Genomic DNA, 21119 nt, shown 5'->3' with positions numbered 1-21119 from the left:
AGCAGTTAAGAGCACTTACTGCTCTTTCAGTTTCCACCACCTGCTGGCAGCTAACAACAAGCTGTAATGCCTATTCCAGTGTCCTCTTCTGGCCTCTGAAGGCACCAGGAATGCACATAGGGCACATATATACATGAAACAAAACACTCATACACATAAAATAAAGTAAACCTTAAAAAAAAATTCCCAAAGGCTGGAGAGATGGCTCATCCACTAAGAGCACTTACTGCTCTTAAGGAGGATCTAGGTCAGTTTCCACCACCCACATGGTGATTCACAACCATCCTCATCTGCAGTTCCAAAGCCCTCTTCTAACTTCCTCAGACAACCACCATATACATGGTGCACATACATACTTGCAGGCAAAACATTCATATACATTACGTAAATCTTCAAAAAAATATTTTTGAAATCTCATACATTTGGAAAACATCCACAGTACACATTTGAATATATGTGTGTGTGTGTGTATGTGTGTGTGACAGAGAGAAACGTGTATGTATTTGTGAAAATTGAATGTCTTAATGAAAACAAAAATGTATTTTAAACTGAATGAAAATGACCATACAAGATATTTTTTAAAAACTTCTCAGAGTCACACACACATGGTGGTGTACACTTTTAATGACAGCACTTGGGAGGCAGAAGCAGGGGGATCTCTATGCGTCAGAGTCCAGCCTAGTCTATACTGTAAGTCCAGGCTACACAGAGAGCTACTAAGCAACATTCTAAATAAAAAAAAAACAAACAAAACCCAACAACAACAGAAGCTTAAAAAGAACAAAGAATTAACAGTTTTTATAAAAACAGGAGCCTATTCAAATAGGTAGCTGTAAGACATAATATATGATTCATACTTTAAAGCACCCCTTCTTAATCAGATTGAAGTTCTATTCAAGGTATAAATTCTAATTCGTCTATACTACAGGGCCTTTTACATAGTTACAAACCCCTGCCCAAATCAAAACAAAAACACCCTTGTGATTCTATCTAATCAAAAGCTAGAAAATCTTTGAAAATGCTGAAAGAAGACACAAAAAGACTCACAGGCACACCATGCTCCATGAGCACATTTGGGTTCATGATGGTTACTAACTGGTGTAGGAGATCAGGCTGTGATTCAAATAACTCAGGGGCCAGCTCCCTCATCACCTCTTCCAGTTGTTCTGCAGCATGAGATGGTACACCATACCATGTCTTTGGCTCGCCCCTAGCAAAAGAAATAACTGTTTAGCTAGGTAGAACATGGTACCAATGAAGCCAGGGTCTTTCATTCAAATCCACTAAATCATAATTAATCTTGTCATATTCCTGGCCATAGGTTATATGACCAGAATCCTGGCAACCATCCCATAAATCTATGCTACTAATAATAACAGGAAATAAGGCAAGACTATATGGACAACTAAGATACACACTCACTGCCACTGGGAAATAATCCACAGCACACGAACAGAGGACTAGTAAAAGTACCTTTCGAACAGAAACTATGTCACATGGAAATCACTGTTCAAAAGGTTATGGACACACTCACTGTCTTGATTCCCAGAACATGAGTCTTTCCAATTACCATCACAATAGTTAAAGCAAAGCATCAATTATCTCCAGAACGCGTATAAATAACTTCATTAAGTTCAATTTTCCTATCCATGTAAGTTAATACTACAAACTACTTAAACTTTAAATATAGTTGCCAACAAAAAGACCAAAACCCCGGCATCATTAACCTATTATATTTTAGTGGATTAGAGTTCATTTTGAATACTAAATAGTTATAAACTATTAGGAAATCGTGCTGGCTAGGTTTTACATAAACTTACCACAAGCTAGAGTCATTCTGAAAGAGGGACTCTAAAGCGGGAAATGACCCTAGCAGACTGACAGTGAGCAAGCCTGTGGGACACTGTCTTGACTGGTGACTAAGGCAGGAGGGTGCAGCTAGCCGTGTGCGATATACCCTAAGCTGGTGGTCCTAGGTGCTGGAAGAAAGCAAGCTAAGTAAGCCATGAAGAGGAAGCCAGTAAGGAGTACTCTACGACCTCTGAATAGGTTCCTGCCTCTAGATTTCTGCCCCGACATCCCTGAATGACTGACTACAAGCTGTAAAATGAATGTTTGGGGCAGGAGACTAGAGAGATTGCTCAGCAGTTGAGAGCAGTTGCTGCTCCTGCAAGAATATCCAGGTTCAGTTCCCAGCGTCTACATAGGGCAGCGCACAACTGTCTGTAACTCTACTTCCAGGGAATCTAAAGCCATCTTCTGGCCTCCACAGGCACCTGTACTCTTATGGTGTATGCGTGTGCACTCACTCATGCATGCACAGATTCATATACGTACACATAAATAGAATGAAAGAAAAATAGAAGAAATCTTTAAAAAAGCAGTATTTTAAAAAATATATTTTGTGGCCATGTGGTGGCGGTGCACACCTTTAATCCCAGCACTCAGTAGGAAGAGGCAGGCGGATCTCTGAGTTGAGGTCAGCCTGGTCTGCAGAGTGAGTTCCAGGACAGCAAGGACCAAACAGAGAAACCCTGTCTTGAAAAAACAAACAAAATTTTGTTTGAGCTGGTAAATCAAATAGCTCCTAATCACATATGACCATAAAGCACTTGAAATGTGCCTACTCTAACCAAGGTAGTAATTTCCAATTTCATTTACTCTTAATTAGTATTAAAAATGAAGACAGATACACACACACAAAGAACAAAAGAAGACAGCCAGTTAAAATAGTATTAATACTAGAAAGGGGATTAGTTAAGTGAATAAAAATCTTTGAGGTAAAAAAAGGAATTTATTTACTGCATATTACATTTTAGGCATTTTTAGAGGAAATGTTACTAAAATGAAAAATGTTTTAAGTTCCAAATACCAAATCAAATCTTTCAACTATAAGTTTAAATATCCCATTTTGCCTGTCAAGATATATCAAAACTGGAGGAATGGAGATGACTTAGTGGCTGAAATCACTGCTCTTTCAGAGGACCCAGGATATTCTTGCAGGAGCAGCAACTGCTCTCAACTGCTGAGCAATCTCTCTAGCCTCCTGCCCCAAACATTCTTATCACTGCAGTAAATCCTGTAGGGAACAGGGATCTGACATCTAAAGTCTTCTGACTTAGGAGAATTAGGAAGTATAGCTATTTTGTAAATAGCTTGGTTAATTAAATAGTTTCTACTGCTATAATAAAATACTATGACCAAGCACCCACATGGTAACTCATAACCTCCCAAAGCTCCAGTTCAAGGTGATCAGAGCACTCTTTTGACCTCCACATGCTTATACACACATAGTACAAATATGCATACACTCAAGACACACATACATACACATAAAATGAAAATTATTAAAAATACATATCAAAATTTGGCCGGGGATATAGCTCAGAACTTCAATACTAACATGAACAAGGCCTTTTAATCCCTAACATGCAAAATAAAAATTATCATTAATTATTTTCTCATATATTACACAAGCATAATTTAATTTAAAACTTGGAGCTGGAAAGATGGCTCAGAGGTTGAGAGTTCTAGATACTCTGAAAGAGTATCTTAGTTAAATTCTCTGAGCCCATGTGGCACTGCAGAACTGCATCTCTGGTTCCAGAAGATCCAGGGCCCTCTTTTGGCCTGTACCACTGCATATACATGGGTCCATTGACACACATGCAGGGGAAACACTCATATACATAAAATAAAAAATAACAGATAACATCTCAAAAAACAAACCAAAAAACCAACTCTAGCCTCGGGTAATTACACACACTTTCAGAGAAGATGGTCTGGGACAACTCCCCGCTCCTCCTCAATACACTATGCTTTTATGTAAAAATACTTTCAAAGCCAGTTCTCTGTAATATATGAGCTATTATTATTAGATCTTAAAAATAAAATACCAGTGCTAGTGTGGTGAAACATGTCTACAATCCTAGTACTCTGGAAGTAGTAGAGTCAGGAAATCCAGAAGCTCAAGTTGAGCTACACCTAAATTTGAGACTAGCTTGTCTCAAAAAAATAAAAAAATAAAAATAAAAATTAAATGACAACAATAAAAAATAGGGTTGGGGATTTAGCTCAGTGGTAGAGCGCTTGCCTAGCAAGTGCAAGGCCCTGGGTTCGGTCCTCAGCTCCAAAAAAAAAAAAAAAAAAAAAAATCAGGGCTCAGGGTATAGCTCAGTGGTAAATCAAGTACTTGGCACATATGACTCTCTGGATTTAATTTGTATCACCAACCTCCCCGGCAAAAAGCAAAGTCACTAAGTACATATGATATAATCAGATTGGACATACCAATGCAAGTAGTTAATGGAATAGCTCCAGTGATCTTCAATATGCCAGCAAAAAGAAGAAAAACACATCCCCACATACAGCCATGGCACTTTCATACCAGAAATGTCCACATTAATATGTGCAAGAACAGACTGTTCCAGAACAGGCATGTTATTCAAATTCCAACCAGAAAGTGCATATTCCTATAAAAGAAAAAAAAAAGTTAAACAAACAAACAAACAAAAAATCAGAGTTTATAAGTGCTAAACAAAAATCTTAAGAGAATCTAAAAAGGCAATTATTTTATAATACATACTATCATCCAGTGCATATAACCTGCTCTTTGTAACCCACAGCAAATCTATAACTCATCTACTAATCTAACTAATGCACCTACAACTAATTTAAATAAATATTTGGTATCTAAATATCTACACAGACTTTTCAAGTTTCTACTGACAGTTACAGTAAAAGTTTGCCCCATGTAAGCAGATTGCTTTTATACTTCTACTGTACCCCAGCAGCATAACTTTCCAGAATAATTATTACAGTATACACAACACAGTGCTGGACACTGACAGAATATATGATCCTGAATTTATAGCACTATATGAAGTTGGTATAATGCAGAATGTCATTATACTATTTTCCTTCACCAGAAATACATCAGGAAAAACTGGATAAAATTTAAGATTAACAAAGAAACTTATGGAGCTGAAGCAAAGGCTCAGTGGTTAAGATCATTGGCTGCTCTTCCAGAGGACCAGGTTCAATTCCCAGCACCCATATGGCAGTTCACAACTGTCTGCAACTCCAGGTCCACCCTAACATAGACATGAAGACAAAACACTAGTGCACAGGAAAATAAAACACAAACACACACACACACACACACACACACACACACACACACAATTTATTTCATAGATGAACTTGAAAAACTTGAAAATTCCTAGTTTCTAGAGACAGAAATGAATCAAACACAGAATATAAAAGGTACTATCAGCCAAGCATTGGTGGCACATGCCTTTAATCCCAGTTCTCTGGAGGCAGAAGCAGGCAAATCTTTGTGAGTTCAATGACAGCCTGGTCTATACAGCAAGACCTAGGAGATCCAGGGCTATATATAGAGACCCCCTCCAAATAAATGAATGAATGAATGAATAAATAACCAAATAAATGAATGAATAAATAAATAAATTGTTGGTAACTGAATGTGGATATAGGTAGACAGCTATTCTTTTTTTCTTTTGTATGTTTCTATGAGAACAAAAAATTTAAACTCTTACTGAGAAGTGGCATATGCCTATAACCCCAGCATTTAGGAAGCTAAGGCAAAAAGAAGGATCACAAGTTCAAAGCTAAGCAAAATTGTATAGTGTAACCCTGCCTCAAAAAATAAAATAAAATAAAAATTCCCAAACCCTTAAAGTAAGAGGGAAAATAAATTATCCATCACAAAGCTAACCAGAAAACTTGTCAACTGTAAGACAGATATCAGAAAGTTATATATAAAACAACACAAAGAATAGAAATCAGATCTAGCAGTGGTAGCGCACACCTTTAATCCCAGTACTTGGGAGGCAGAGCCAGGTGGATCTCTGTGAGTTCGAGGCCAGCCTGGGCTCCAGAGTGAGTTCTAGGAAAGTCGCCAAAGCTACACAGAGAAACTCTGTCTCAAAAAACAAAAAAGAAAAAAGAAAGAAACCAGTATTATAGCAGTGCATGCCAGTAATTCCAGCAAACAGAAAGCACAGGTAAGATGAATCATAGCCACATGGTGTGTTTGTCATCTAGGAGTATATAGGGAGATTCTGGCTCCAAATAGAATTTTAAATGAAAATTAAGGAAATGACAGAAGTATACTTAAGAATCAAAGGGTATAGAATCGAAAATCCTAAATACATTTAATTAAGAATAAATCTCAGTGAAAAATATCAAAGAAGATGGGCAGTGGCACCCATACACCAAAGGCAGCCCTGGAATAAAAATTCTAATATGCTAAAATAAAAAAGAAAGAAAGAAAAGAAAAAGAAAAAGAGAAATTGGAGGCCAGCTGGTGGCAGTGCATGCTTCTTTAAAAAATGATTTATTTATTTGCATTGGTGTTTGCCTACATGTGTGTCTGTGTAAAGGTGTTGGATCCCCTGGAACTGGAATTACAGGCAGCTGTGAGCTGCCAGGTAGGTACTGGGCAGAGGAGCCAGTGCTCTTAACTGCTGAGCCACCTCTCCAGTCCCGGCACACGCCTTTAATCCTAGCACTTGGGAGACAGGGAGTTCAAGGGGTACTATTCACGAGTAAACCTAGCTGAAGAGAAAAGGTCTATAAAAAAGTTATTAAGACAAGGCAATTGGAAGAGAATATTTTATCTTCAAGAGTCAATGAAGAGTAATTAACATGGGTTTGAAGTATAGGAAAAAATTATGTAAAAGCAAGGACTAGAGTTGAGTCTTGAAGGATCTATGAAGTTTGAATAGGGGACTAGAGGCATTGTTTAATGGTCTAACACATACTTAGTACATATAAGACTCTGGGTTCCATCTCTAGCATAAAAAATTTTTTTTTCAATTACCATTGTAGGAAAGAAAGACTTTGTGTGCCTCACACAAAATAATGATGTAATCACATCACTTGAACTAGAAGGAAGCAAGAGGATCTAGAGCAGTGGTTCTCAACCTTTCTAATGCTGTGACCCTTTAATACAGTTCCTCATGTTGTGGTGACCCCCAACCATAACATTATTTTCGTTGCTATTTCATAACTAATTTTTCTACTGTTATGAGTAGTAATGTACATATTAGTATTTTCCAATTATCTTAGGTGACCCCTGTAAAAGGGTTATCTGACCCCCAAAGGGTTGTGACCCACAGGTTGAAGACCACTGGTCTGGAATTTAAAGTCATCGGTCAGTTTCAAATCTGTGGTAAATGTTGTTGTTCTTCCTCAACTGCTCCTCATCTCATCGTATTCATTGTTTATTTATGGACGAGGCAAGGTTACAGCCCTGGCTGTCCTAGGGCTTGCTCTACCAGGTTGGATTCAAATTTACAAGCTCCTCCGGCCTCTATGCTGAGATTAAGTCAACACCACCACACTCTGTGCCACCTTATTTTTGGAGATGAGGTTACTTGCTGATCCTGGAGTTCAGATTGGCCTAGATTGTCTGGCCATCAAGCCTAGGGGTCCTGCTGTCTCCACTAGTAGTGGGATTACAGGCACACCAAGCTATTTCCCCAGTCCTAAATTACTTCCTTCTAATTGAAGACAATATGTTTAAATTATTGCCAACAATGGAGAACGAGAAAGTGATCAGTTAAAACGAAAAAGAAATGGGTCTTAATTCAGTTCTATGAATATTAATGGGGCAAAGATCTAAAAAGTAAAAGCATACTTGAAATTCTACCAAGTCAGCTCTTGAAGAAAACTTATTTCAAAAAATACCAATAAAACTAATTTTAAAAAATGTGTCATTTTCTTTTTTTATAAAATGATGTCTTACTATATTGCTGAGGCCAGACAAACCCTAGTGCAGGCAATAGTCTTTGCTCAACCTGCTAAGGAGGATTATAGGAGTGCAACAAGTACCCAATTACATGCATCTAACTTTCTCGATTTTCTTTATGCATGTGTGCCTTTACGTATATATGTGAATCATATACACATCTGGTACCCTCAGAGGCCAGAAGAACATGGTGGAGCTCTGGAACAAGCATTCTTAACCACTGAGCCATCCCTCTAGCCCACTTTCTAGACTGGAGAACAGAAAGGCACAAACTTTAAACTAGAGCCAGTGAGATGGCTGTGTGGAGAAAGGGACCTGCTGCTAACCTGACAACCTGAGTTAGAGCCTTGGAATCCTCTCCACAGAAGGAGGGGAGTGACTCTCCTAAGTTGTCCTTTGACTGCCCACACCACCCTCCAAGCATATGGCACACACAAACACAAAACAAAAATGTTTTCGTTTTGTTTGTTTTTCCTGGAACTCACTATGTAGACAAGGCTGGCCTCAGAAAGATCTGCCTATCTCTGCCTCCTTAGTGTAAAAAACAACTTTCAAATTAGATTAAAATTCTAACTAAATTAGCTTTAAAATTTAGAGATAAAATAATTCTTAAAAGATATGCTGGATTTGCTTTGTATATGACAGTCTCAGTATGTAGCTCAAGCTGAACTACTTACAACTTTCCTACCTCAGTTTCCAAATTACTGTAATTACAGGTATGTACACCAAAGGCCAGTTCAAAAATCATTGTTTATAAAATCAGAGATTATTTATGTTGGTCCCTCAACATTAGAGAAAGAATGTTTTCTATGAAAATGCAAAATCAGCTTCAGAGTAAAAAGTTATAGAACAGTATCCACACCTCTTCTTCTGGCAACATCTTTTTCTGACCATCCTTTACAGGAAATCCACTTCCAAAATCTTTTGAAGAGATATCGGCTCCATACTCTACAATAACATCTTCTTCAATGCTACTTACTAGCCGCCAGAATTCCTTCTCTACTAGTTCTGTAGGAACCATCTATAAAACAAAGATGACAATTAACTCATTGTAACTATAACCCTAAAACATGAAATACAGAACTGTACAAAACATGATATAAACAAACGAAACACCACCTATCTCAGAGCAGAATTAATTCCTCTATTTCTCCACTGAGAAAAGGGAAAAGCAAAAGATAATTAAAATAACTAAAGATAACTAGAAAGCTAAAGATAACTAAAATTTAAACATCAAGATGCTTTTCATACTGCTTGTGGTGGCACACACCTTTGATCTCAGCACCAGGAGGCAGAGGAAGGTAGATCTCAGTGAGTTCGAAACCAGCCTGGTCTACATAGTGAGTTCTAGGACAGCCAGGGCTATACAGTGAGACCTCATTCTCAAAAACAACAACAAAAAAACCAAACCAAACCAACCAGAGTGAAAATAAAAAAACAGATTAGCAGGTCCCTAATTTTAAGATTTGGTGTTCTCTAACCTTTTTTATATTGTTCCTGGTTTCTACAAAATCTGACCAAAAAAAAAAAATCTTCATTTCCCTCTAAATGACAGCTACTCACATGGACTGGCATATTGAAATAATCAGATTTAAAATTATCTGCCATCTCTCCAAAGCTTTGAAGTGTATATTCTCTTATAGCTTGCTCAAATCCAAAGGCTTCTCGAGGTTTGTTACATTCCTGGGGGTAAAAAAGATATCTGAAGTAAACTCACTGAAACTGAAAAAGAAAGCATTAAAACCCTCATATACCAAAGATTTGAATGGTAGCTAAGTAGTATAATGCTCTTGGACTCTGGGTTCAATAACCAGCAATACAATAAATAAAATTCTCAAATATGGCTTTTCTTGATCATTTCTCTAGCTGAAATAAAACTATTTACCCTTACACAGCAAAACAAGTTATCAGTTATTTGCAACATATTAGTTACTTGAAACTAGAATCTTAACTGCATGTTCACTCTTCCGAGATAATCAGACAGCGCTAGGTACTGGAGCTAGTATTATGCTTTGCCTCCAAGACAAATCCCAAGATGAATACTAACTTGGAATCAAACATAAGGATGCTGACATTCTTAACATTTATAAAGTAAATAAATACAGAGGAAAGAAAGGCTTGTGTAATATGATATCCACTGGACTGGTAGGCTATGGCTTCTTCACACTACCAGTCACCAGAAATTCAAATGCCTCTACGTCTCCTAATAGTAAACAAGTAGTAATGAAAAGGCCATAAAAGCCTCTGATTGCATCCAAATATCCCAAACATTCCTACTTTCCAGAGACCATTTTGTTAAAATAAATACAGACAGGGCATTTCCTAACATTATTATCTTCCAGTAAGGCCAGACATGATGATGCATGTCTGTAATTCTAGCACTCATACAGGAGGATCATAAGTTGCAGGTCAGCCAGGGCTACCTAAAAGATCTTCTCAAGAAAAACGAAGAAAGAGAAGGAAGGAGACAGAATGAAGGAAAAAGAAAGATTAAAAATAAAAGTACAATCAAGTCAAATTTGCAATGTTAATAAACATCATCCATTTATTTATAATGGATATATAAATCCCAAATTTTAGAGTTTCAAGTCTAACTCTAGCTTTAATTTAAAAAACATCAGGCTGGAGAGATGGCTCAGAGGTTAAGAGCACTGGCTGCTCTTCCAGAGGTCCTGAGTTCAATTTTCAGCAACCATATGGTGGCTCACAACCATCTGTAATGAGATCTGGTCTTCTGGCCTATAGACACACATGCAAGCAGAACACTGTATACATAATAAATAAATAAATCTTAAAAACAACAACAACAAAAATCCATGAGACTAGAGTTAGGAGTACTAGCTATTCTTCCAGAGGACCTGGGTTTATTTCCCAGTACCCACATGGCAGCTCCCAAATGTCTATAATACAAAGCTCTGTGTATAAAATCACATACATTCTATCACAGGAGCTGAGTCTTATTTCAATAATTTGGTGTTTAGTTATACAATTTCAGGAGATTTTGTATTTCATATTTGTGGTGCTGTTAACAAACACAAAAAGATTTGATAATCACTTAGGGAGTATTTGCTAATCCTTGATTTTAAGAATTGGTTGTGAGCCAGGCAGTGATGGTGTATGCCCTTAAACCCAGCATTTTGGGAGGCAGAGGCAAGAGGCAGGTGGATCTCTCTGAGTTGGAGGCCAGCCTGGTCTACAGAGGGAGTTCCAGGACAGCCAGTCTTTAAAAAAAAAAAAAAAAAAAAAAGAATTGGTTATCTTCTGAAAGTGGTTACTACGTCAGAGACTACTTAAATGTAATGCAAATCACTGTCTCAAGTCTAGGAAATAACTACCATACATCTAAAAGTTGAATAACTTCAAGTAAACCAGGGCTTTAGTACTTTGTAATTTAATTTTAAAAATTGTATGTGTATGAGTATTTTGTTTACATGTAAGTCTCTATACCATGTGCACGCCTTGTGCCCAAGGAGGACAGAAAAGGGTGTAGGATTCTCTGGAATTAAAATTATACATGGTAAAAAAATAAAATAAAATAAAAAGAATTACACATGGTTGTGAACTACTATGTAGGTTCTGGGAATCAAACCTGGGTCCTCAGGAAAAGCAGCAAATACTCTTACTAATGAGTCATCTCTCCATCTCCTTAAAATATTTTTATATTCCTGCTTAGCTCTACTCACATTTTAAACTGCTGTTATTTATATAATGAAATAATTTATAATTTAAAAAGTCTTAGTAACTAAAATATTAAAATTATCCAACCAATAGTCAGAGAAGGGAAAAAATAAGACAAGTTGCTGTAAATACAGTTGTTATACAGTCATTCAAAATAGCTCTTTAAAATTCTGGAGAATTTGTGTGTGTGTGTGTGTGTGTGTGTGTGTGTGTGTGTGTGTGTGTGTTTGTTTTGTTTTTCGAGACAGGGTTTCTCTGTGTAGTTTTGGTGCCTGTCCTGGATCTCACTCTATAGACCAGGCTGGCCTCGAACTCACAGGCTGGCCTGGCTCTGCCTCCCAAGTGTTTACGTTACATGCATGGATTACAATCCTTAGATTTCAATGGATCTATAATGTTAAGTTTATACCTCAGCAACACATTTAGGACACCTCCAGTCTCCTTTGGGCACGTCAGGTAGTGGTGGAAGTAGACAAAATGTATGATAGCTGTCATCACATCCATCACACAAAAGCAATTTATCTTCATTGTTTCCGCGACCACAAAACATACAAACATAGAGATCAACCTATAAAGAGAAATAAAAATAATAAGTATATTTTCTATAGTATATTGTATTTTTTCTCATGAACTACTCCTTAATTAAAATAAATAAAACAATGTACATTAAACATTAAACAAGCTTAATCCTAAAGAATCTATTTCAAATAATTCTCCCCAGAACTTTTACAGGAAAATTAGTAAAAATATGAGCAGGTGTCAAAAGCTCCACAGTCGTGGCACATGCCTTTAATGTGCAGAGGCATGAATCTCTGTGAGTTCAAGACCAGCCTGGTCTACAAACCGACTTTCAGGACAGCCAGAGCTACACAGAGAAACCCTGTCTCAAAAAACCAACCAACCAACCAACCAACCAACAACAACCAAAAGGTATCAGAACCAAGAAACACTATAATCTAGGGAATGGAAAATAAGTTTATGCTTCAAAACCATCATTCATTCTACATACAAATACTATAATACTAAATGTGTAGCTAGAGAGTTTCTTTTCAGCTTCCGCCATGCCTTGGCAGTCCCGTAGCCCATTTATAAAATGAACATACAGATGCTTACATTATTTAAACTGTTTGGCCTAATGGCTCATACTTTTGGCTATCTACTTTTTACATCTTAAATTAATCCATTTTTATGAATCTATACTTTGTTATATGGCTCATGGCTTACCAGTATCTTACATGTTGGCATTCATGGCAGCATCTGGCAGCGTCTCCTGACCCAGGCTTCCTGTTTTTAGAATTTTCTTTTCTGTTTGTTTTACCTATACTTCTTGTCTGGCTACTGGCCAATCAGCATTTTATTTATACAGAGCTATGATATAGATATAATAGATGAAAGGGTAGATTAATGAACCTACTTTTTTTTTAAAGAGTAACAACTTGCTTAGAAAGGTTTTACATTGCTATGGATTTTAGTTTATTGATACAAGTTTAAACTTAATTTTGTTATACTGTCTATATATTTCTATTCTTGTTTGAGGTATTATGTTTATGTAACTCATTTAGATTGTAATGGATATAAAACCTTAAACTCACAAATAGAAGATAGATAGGCTATCTTCTTTAATCTTGCCAAATACAAATAGAGTAGATATTGTAACTGTAATTCTTGCTAGATAACTGTTTTGTTGTATGTAAATTTACTATGTTAAAGTTAAAATCTTCCTTTAAAAAAAAATAGGGGCTGGAGAGATGGCTCAGAGGTTAAGAGCACTGACTACTCTTCCAGAGGTCCTGAGTTCAATTCCCAGCAACCACATGGTGCCTCACAACCATCTGTAATGAGATCTGGTGCCCACTTCTGTGTACATAATAAATAAAGAAATCTTAAAAAAAAGAAAGAAAATACAGAAAAGGGGGAGTGCTGTGGGATGTCCTGTATGTTGTAAATAAATAAAATGCTGATTGGCCAGTAGCCAGACAAAAAGTATAGGATAGGCAGGACAAACAGAGAAGAGAGGCTGGGAGGTAAAAGTCTAATGCCAGCCTGTCATCCAGAGAGCATCAAGTAAAGACAAAAGGTAAAGCCATGAAACACGTGGCGACATACAGATTAATAAAATGGGCTAAGTATAAGAGTAAGAGCTAGACAATGGTAGGCCTGAGCTAATGGCCAGTTTAAATAATATAAGCAACTGTATGTTTATTTTGTAAGTGGGCTACGGGACTTTCAGGGCTTGGCGGGACCCGGAGAGAAAAACTAGCTCAAGAATGAATACTGAAAACTGCCTATTAAATACCCCACCTTAATGATTGTGAAGAATCCTTGGAGGGGGCTGGAGAGATGGCCCAGCGGTTAAGAGCACTGGCTGCTCTTCCAGAGGACCCAGGTCAATTCATAACACCCACATGGCAGCTCTCAACTGTCTGTAACTCCAGTTCCAGGGGATCTGACATCCTCACATAGACATACATACAGGTGAAACACCAATGTACATGAACTAAAAATCCATCCATCCATCCATCCATCCATCCTTCCTTCCTTCCTTTGAATCTCCCAAGGTTATCCAACTACCATTAACCACCCCAGTAGATACCAAAACCCATGGGTGCTTAAATCCTTTACATAAAATGGCTTAATATTTGTCTATCTTCTGTACATAGCCTCCCTCAGAGTAAGTCACCTCTGGTTTATTTAAATAATTTTATGTAAATACTTTTGAAATTTCACACTATGTTGCTTAGTAAATAATGCCAAGGAAAAAAGTCAGTTATGATGGGCTTGTTGTGCAGGCCTATGACCCCAGCAGCCAAGAGGTTAAGGCAGCATGAGCTCATGTTTAAGGCCCTTAGGCTTCACGTGGAGTTTTGGGCCAGCCTGGGCTACATAGCCAGAATCTGTCCCATTTTTTTTTTTTTTAAGTCAAAGTTAAGAAAGCAAAGAAAAAAAGATCTGTATCACCCAGCATAGAAACAATTTATTATTATAATTTTTTAATGTGTATGGGGTTTTTTGCTGTGAACCACCTGCATGCCTGGTGCTCTCAGAGGCCAAAGGCCCGAAGAGGGCATCAGATCCCCAGCAAGTAGAATTACAGACAGTTGTGAGCTGCCAGGTGGGTGCTGGCAGTCGAACTCAGGTCTTCTGGAAGAGAACCCAGTGTGTTTAACCACTGAGCATCTCTCCAGCTCCAGAAACAATTTTTAAAAAGTTTTCAATCTATATTTGGTTGAACCCATGAAGGCAGAACCTGAAGATACAAAGGGCTAACTAAGCCGGGCGGTGGTGGAACACGCCTGTAATCCCAGCACTCGGGAGACAGAAGCAGGTGGATCTCTGTGAGTTCGAGGCCAGCCTGGTCTACAAAGTGAGTTCCAGGACATAAACTAACTATATACAGATTTACATTCACTTCTTTAACTCAGTTACCCACAGGCATATGGTTTAGGGGAGTCTAGGCAAAGCAGAGTTAAATGCTACACTGAGATTTCCCCCGTGTCTTCTAATCAAATGATCTAATTGAACACCATCTATCTATCCAGACACAGTAGGATGAAGAGGCCCTCTCCCTCCTGACAAACCCCAAAGACTTACGAAGTTAACAGAGAGAGCTCCTTTCCGTTGCCTCATCTGCATGTTAAAGGCGTCTGACCTGTTGGTAACTTTTCGTCTTCGGGTAACCTCATCTTGAAATAAAGAGTTATATAATGAAAGTAAAAACTAAAGCTGAGCGCTTACTATGGACCACACATTATTTAAAATTATTTAAATTAGATAAAGTTTCACAACATTATGAGGTTGACTGTTATTGTCTGCAGCTGAAGATTAAAAAAAAAAAAAAAAACAAATCAGGCCGGGCGGTGGTGGCGCATGCCTTTAATCCCGGTGAGTTTGAGGCCAGCCTGGTCTACAGAATGAGTTCCAGGAAAGGCACAAAGCTACACAGAGAGACTGTCTCGAAAAACCAAAAAAAAAAAAAATTAGATAACTTGTTCAAGATCATATAGTTAGTATAGAGCAGATTTGGAATTCGAATCTAGCCAAATCCAGGGAGTTAAATCTTGAATGACTGTGCATGCAGTACTTACTACTTACTGTCTGTCTGTATGCTCTAGAGGAGCTCTCAAGTTAGTCCTAGCCTTTTCTAGGATCTAACCACCACAGACAAAACAGTAATTTCAAGAATGGCACAGGTCGGGAATGGTGTGCACAACTTTAATTCCAGCACTCAGGAGGCAAAGCAGGCAGATTTGTATGAGTTCAAAGCCAGACTGGTCTACAGAGCAAGTTCTAGGACAGCCACAGCTACCCAGTGACACCCTGACACAAAATACAAGAGTAGAGCTCAGGAACAGTGGCTCACATCTGTAATCTCAGGCTTGTGAGGAGGATTGCCAGAAAGAATAAAGAAAAGAAATCCACACAAAAAAAAGGGTTTTTTAAAACAGGGTCTCACAAGCCAGTCAGCCTGGTCTACAGAGGGAGTTCCAGAACAGCCAAGGCTACACAGAGAAACCCTGTCTCGGAAACAAAATAAAACAAGTAGGGTCTCATAATGTCTGAAATTCTTAAGTTCTTTTTGGTTTTTTAAGACAGTGTTTCTCCATATTGTTTTGGTGCCTGTCCTGGATCTCTGCCTGCTGAGTGCTGAGATTAAAGGCATGTACCACTGCCTCCAAGCCTGAAGTACTTAATTCTTAAAAAGAGTAATTTCAGCTGGGTGGTGGTACACGCCCTTAATCCCAGCACTTGGGAGTCAGAGCCTCTGTGAGTTCGAGGCCAGCCTGGTCTACAGAGCAAGATCCAGGACAGGCACCAAAACTACACTGAGAAATCCTGTCTCAAAACAAACAAAACAAAACAACAACAAAAAAAGAGTAATTTCAAAAAGCATGTCTGATAAGTATTATTATATTGATTGTATGTTGTTGTTTTTCATTTTTTTTGTAGTACTAGAATTGATTTTGTATACAGTAGGCACATATTCTACCACTGAGCTACATTTCTAGCCTTTTTTTTTTTTTTTTTTTGGTTTTTCGAGACAAGATTTCTCTGTGTAGCTTTGTGCCTTTCCTGGAATTCACTTGGTAGACCAGGCTGGCCTCGAACTCACAGAGATCCGCCTGGCTCTGCCTCCTGAGTGCTGGGATTAAGGGCTTGTGCCACCACTGCTGGGCATTTCTAGCCTTTTTTTTAACTGCTACTTTGTATCTCCAAATTGCCCAGATTGGCCGAAAACTCATTGATATGCCTGTTGAACTCAGAGATCTGCCTGGCTCTACCTCCTGAATGCTGGGATTAAAGATGTATGCCACTGCCACCTGGCCTCATTAAATTCTTATAGTCAACTATGTGCAGTATATCGTTCATTAATACAAGTTTTTAAATTAACATGTTATATAAGAATAGTACAATTTGATTTTTGCATCAAGAATTCTACTCACAGAAATTTTGAATATGGTGCTAAATTAGGCTTTAAAGAAAATTTATTTCAATAGTATATCATATAGAGGACCAATTATTTAAAATTTTTAAATGATGGTCAGAGTTTAAAGTTCTAACCTCTTCTCAGTATGTTTCCATACTAAAAGTCTGAGAATTCCTTTAATTTAAAAGTAACAACTTTTGAACAGTATGTGACAACCAGTAATCATTATTGAAACTTAACTAGCCTTCTGACACTAAATGTTGTATGTTAGACATGAGGATGATTCTTCTAAAAGTCAAAAAATGCAATGTAATATTTGTTTCTTACACATTAAATTTAATTATTTGTACCATTAAAAAATCCAGTCTGCCTACAAACTATGTAGCAGTTCACAAATGTTAAGAATTCTCAGCACAGAGTGAAATTCGAGCAACAATGTCACAGCACTTCATTTTATACAAGTAATAGATTTTACCTTCTTTATCTTTTGCTCCTACTGCCAGGCCCACAACTTTGGGTCCAGCCCCAAAAATCTGAAGTTTCTTCAGTTCTGTGTTCCTGTTTACTTCTCCAGAGTCTGACTAAAAAGAAAAAGAAAAGTGAACATTAGCATAATTACTCTGAATCACACAATTAGTTTTCTTTAAGAGATAGGGTATCGGCCAGGTGGTGGTGGTGCACGTCTTTAATCTCACCACTTGAGAGGCAGAGGCAGGACGATCTCTGTGAGTTTGAGGTCAGCCTGGTCTACAGAGCAAGATCCAGGATAGCCAGGGCTACACAGAGCAACCCTGTCTCAGAGAAAAAAGAAAGAAAGAGAGAGGGGTGGGGGTGGGGGAGACAGGGTCTTGCAATGTTGCCCAGCCTGGTTACAAATCCTGGACTTCAACAATCTTCTTAATCTGCCTCCCAAGGATCTATGACTATGCATTAAAAAAATTTTTTTTTTAATCTAATACAACGATCCTCTAAAATGAAGGGAAAACTGACTGACAAAGTGGCTGATTTGGGGTTTCTTCTGAGAGTGTTTCATTCTGCACTATAAGCTGGTCTCAAACTCACAGCTATACTTTCGTCTTTCAAATGCTAGGAATACAAAATGAGCCAAGATGCTCAGCTTCTGATTTCTTTCTAAATCTACTCACTGCCTCCATTACAACAGTCTCCAAAGCACAATGCAACACCCAGATTTCTTTCCATTGAAATTCATCTACGTCCCATAAAAGATGTATGCCCAATCAGTCCTGGTAGACAGTGCTGGTTTTTAAAAACTGTTGTTAAGTTTGTTAGGGTGCACATACTGAGGTCAGAGGACAACTTGTAGGACTTTTTTTCTCCATTCACCATATGGGTACAGATAGGGTCTAAGGAACCAAACTCAGGTCATCGCCCTGGCGGCATCTTTACCCACTGAGCCATTTCTTTGATCCAACACTACTGATTATTATGCAACAGAAAGTCCCACTTCTAATTTGCTAGCTGACATCTGTCTTTGATTAGCAGGCGACTATGCCCTTCACAGGAAAAGGTATGGCTCCCCTAGAATAGTCACGTTAATACCTCTTGGCTGGTGACGACATAACCAGAGGTGGAAATTTGGAACAAGTTTTAAGCGATGACATACTAAGTTTCCAGGAAGCCTCTGGGAAAGATATTTCCACCACCACCACCACCACCACCACCCCAGTTTCTAATAAAACTCCTGGGCTACTGAGATGTTTCAGTGGATAAGGGTACTTGCTGCCTGCCAGGACTCACAACCTGATCTCAGCTTCCTGGATCCACATGGTGGAAGGAGAGAATGGACTGCTGCCAGGTGTTCTGACATCAACACAAGCACACAGCACAGCATACCCACACCCCTCCACATACATATACATAAATAAGAGTTTAAAAACTTTTTTTTTTTTTCAAAAAAAAAAAAGGAAACTCCTACCAGACATGGTGTAACACAGTAATTCCAGATCTTGGGAGGCTGAGGCAAAGCAATCATAAGGGTTTTGTTTGGTTGGTTTTTTCGAGACAGGGTTTCTCTGTGTAGCTTTGTCCCTTTCCTGGAACTCGCTTTGGAGACCGGGCTGGCCTCAAACTCACAGAGATCCGCCTGGCTCTGCCTCCCGAGTGCTGGGATTAAAGGCATGTGCCACCACCGCCCAGCGAGCAATCCTAAATTTAAGGTAGCCTGAGCTACATAGAAAGTTCAAGGCCAACAGGAGCCACGAAAGAAAGGAAGGAGGGAGGGAAGGAGGGAGGGAGGGAGGGAGGGAAGGAAGGAAGGGAGGGAGGGCGGGCTGGAGAGATGGTTCAGCAGTTAAGGGCACTGGCTGCTCTTCTAGAGGATGGACCCAAGTTGAATTCCAAGCAAATTCTCCAAAGGTTAAATTCTGGCTCAACAGATTAAAGGAACTTGCCACTGAGCCTGACAATCTCCAAAACCCCATGGTGGAAGAAGCAGACCAACACCCACAGTTCCTAGAAGCTGTAAGTTACTCAACAAAAATCGTAGTGCTAGATGAAGAATACTGATCTGACTAACATGTTGGTCAGAGAGGCCCCAGAGGCTCCTGAGACAATACAACCTATTGCCTGTACTCAAGCCTACACACAAAACACCTACATACATATACACAAACACACAAAAGCATGGAGAAACAGAAAAGCTATGCAGAGAAAAAATTTTATATATTTTTTTCTTTAAATCCATAGTTCTACGTGGCATAGGGGAAGCTGAATCTACATCTATAAAGTAACACAAACAGCTCTGGCAAAAACAGACCCTGGCAGTCTAAGCCACAAGACAAGCCACTGCTCTCCCAAGCCCTAACTCCAGTGTGACTATGTGGTACCCCAGTGACTCTTCCTGCATTGCAGTTAAGTACTGGGAGAAAAAATCCAGTTTGTTATTTCTCACTATCTTGGAATGCTATATATAGCTACAGCACTGTTTCAAGATTTACTTACTTGTGTTTTACATGTATGTATGAGCATGTATGTATGCACACAATGTATATAACCAAGGAAGTAAAAAAAGGGTATTGGAGCCCCTGGAACTAGCGTTACCCATGGGTGCTGGGAGATGAACCTTGGTCCTCTGCAAGAGCATCAGGTACTCTTAAGAGGGCAGTAGATCCTTTGGAGCTAGATAGCACTCGTCTTGCTCACTACACTTGGGACCTGAAAATAAGAAACGCTTCCAGGTCGGGGAGACGGACAATCATGTTCACGATGTATGACGGCAGTTGTGAGAGGGAAAGGGGTCACACTAGAACGGCAGACTCAGGCCGCGGATGGGAAGCTGTGACACACATGTCAGTAAACTGCTGTGTATTGTTTGAGCTCACTTCTTAGACACTGGCTCTGGAAACAGGATTAAGTCATCCGTTGCAAATCCAAATCCAATCACCATTTGTCTCAGTGTTCTCTAAGGTCCTGTCTGGATGGGCTTCTCCCTAACTCTGTGACAGTGACTGAAGAGAAAAGCAAACACCCCAAGAGTAAATCATGTCCTTGAAAACTGCCAGAAGACGACTTCTAAGAGATATTTATCTCATGATATAAAAGTCCTTACAGTGGGAAAAAGTAACCAGAATTTCAACATAAGAAGCTCATCTATGAGCCAGGCGCTGGTGGCACATGCCTTTAATCCCAGCACTCAGGAGGCAAAGGCAGGTGGATCTCTGTGAGTTCGAGGCCAGTCTGGGCTACAGAGTGAGTTCCAGGACAGCCTCCAAAGCTACAGAGAAACCCTGTCCCAAAAAACCAAAAAAAAAAAAAAAACAAAACAAAACAAAACCAAAACCAAAACCAAAAAAAGCTTGTCTATGGAGAGGGAGAAAGCTCAATCAGGAACTTCCACAGTCAGATTCTCCTGGATGTTCTGAGCACCCAATTTGAGGATGCTATCTCTAGTTACTATTTGTTCTTTTCCTTGGAAGCCTGACCTGAGGGGATACTCTGCTTTGAGACCCTAGATGGGTAAAAGCAGCTGACTGCCATAATGAGGCTTGCTCAGTCAGCTTTTTCAAGATGTTAGCAAGTCCCCAATTCCACTCTATTTTTCTACTGTTATTTGTACTTTTACTCAGAAGCCTCACCTGAGCACCCACTCTGCTCTCCGAGAGTCTATTGGGAACTCCAGATGGCTGCCTCAATGGGACTTCCCTAGTCAGTTCCTGATGGATGTTTTTTTTTTTTAAGACTCATTTATTTGTGTTTCTGTATACATGTACATGTACATATCCT

General features: G+C 38.8%; 1 protein-coding gene across 1 annotated transcript in view; it reads right to left on the bottom strand.

The window, feature by feature from the left end:
* The window catches only part of Kdm5a (lysine demethylase 5A), a 91065-nt gene that overhangs the window by 50335 nt on the left and 19611 nt on the right, over positions 1 to 21119 (bottom strand). Inside the window, exons 6-12 of the mRNA XM_036180890.1 lie at positions 17353 to 17458; positions 15044 to 15135; positions 11862 to 12020; positions 9338 to 9457; positions 8637 to 8795; positions 4291 to 4472; positions 1048 to 1210 (exon numbers count right to left, since the gene is read on the bottom strand). Coding sequence (XP_036036783.1) covers positions 1048 to 1210; positions 4291 to 4472; positions 8637 to 8795; positions 9338 to 9457; positions 11862 to 12020; positions 15044 to 15135; positions 17353 to 17458 — 981 coding nt within the window. The remainder of the gene's footprint in view (positions 1 to 1047; positions 1211 to 4290; positions 4473 to 8636; positions 8796 to 9337; positions 9458 to 11861; positions 12021 to 15043; positions 15136 to 17352; positions 17459 to 21119) is intronic.

The sequence above is a fragment of the Onychomys torridus genome, chromosome 3 (genome assembly GCF_903995425.1).
Source record: "Onychomys torridus chromosome 3, mOncTor1.1, whole genome shotgun sequence".
Lineage (NCBI taxonomy): Eukaryota > Metazoa > Chordata > Mammalia > Rodentia > Cricetidae > Onychomys > Onychomys torridus.
The sequence above is the reverse complement of the archived record's forward strand: the minus strand, read 5'-3'. Positions and strand labels throughout refer to the sequence as shown.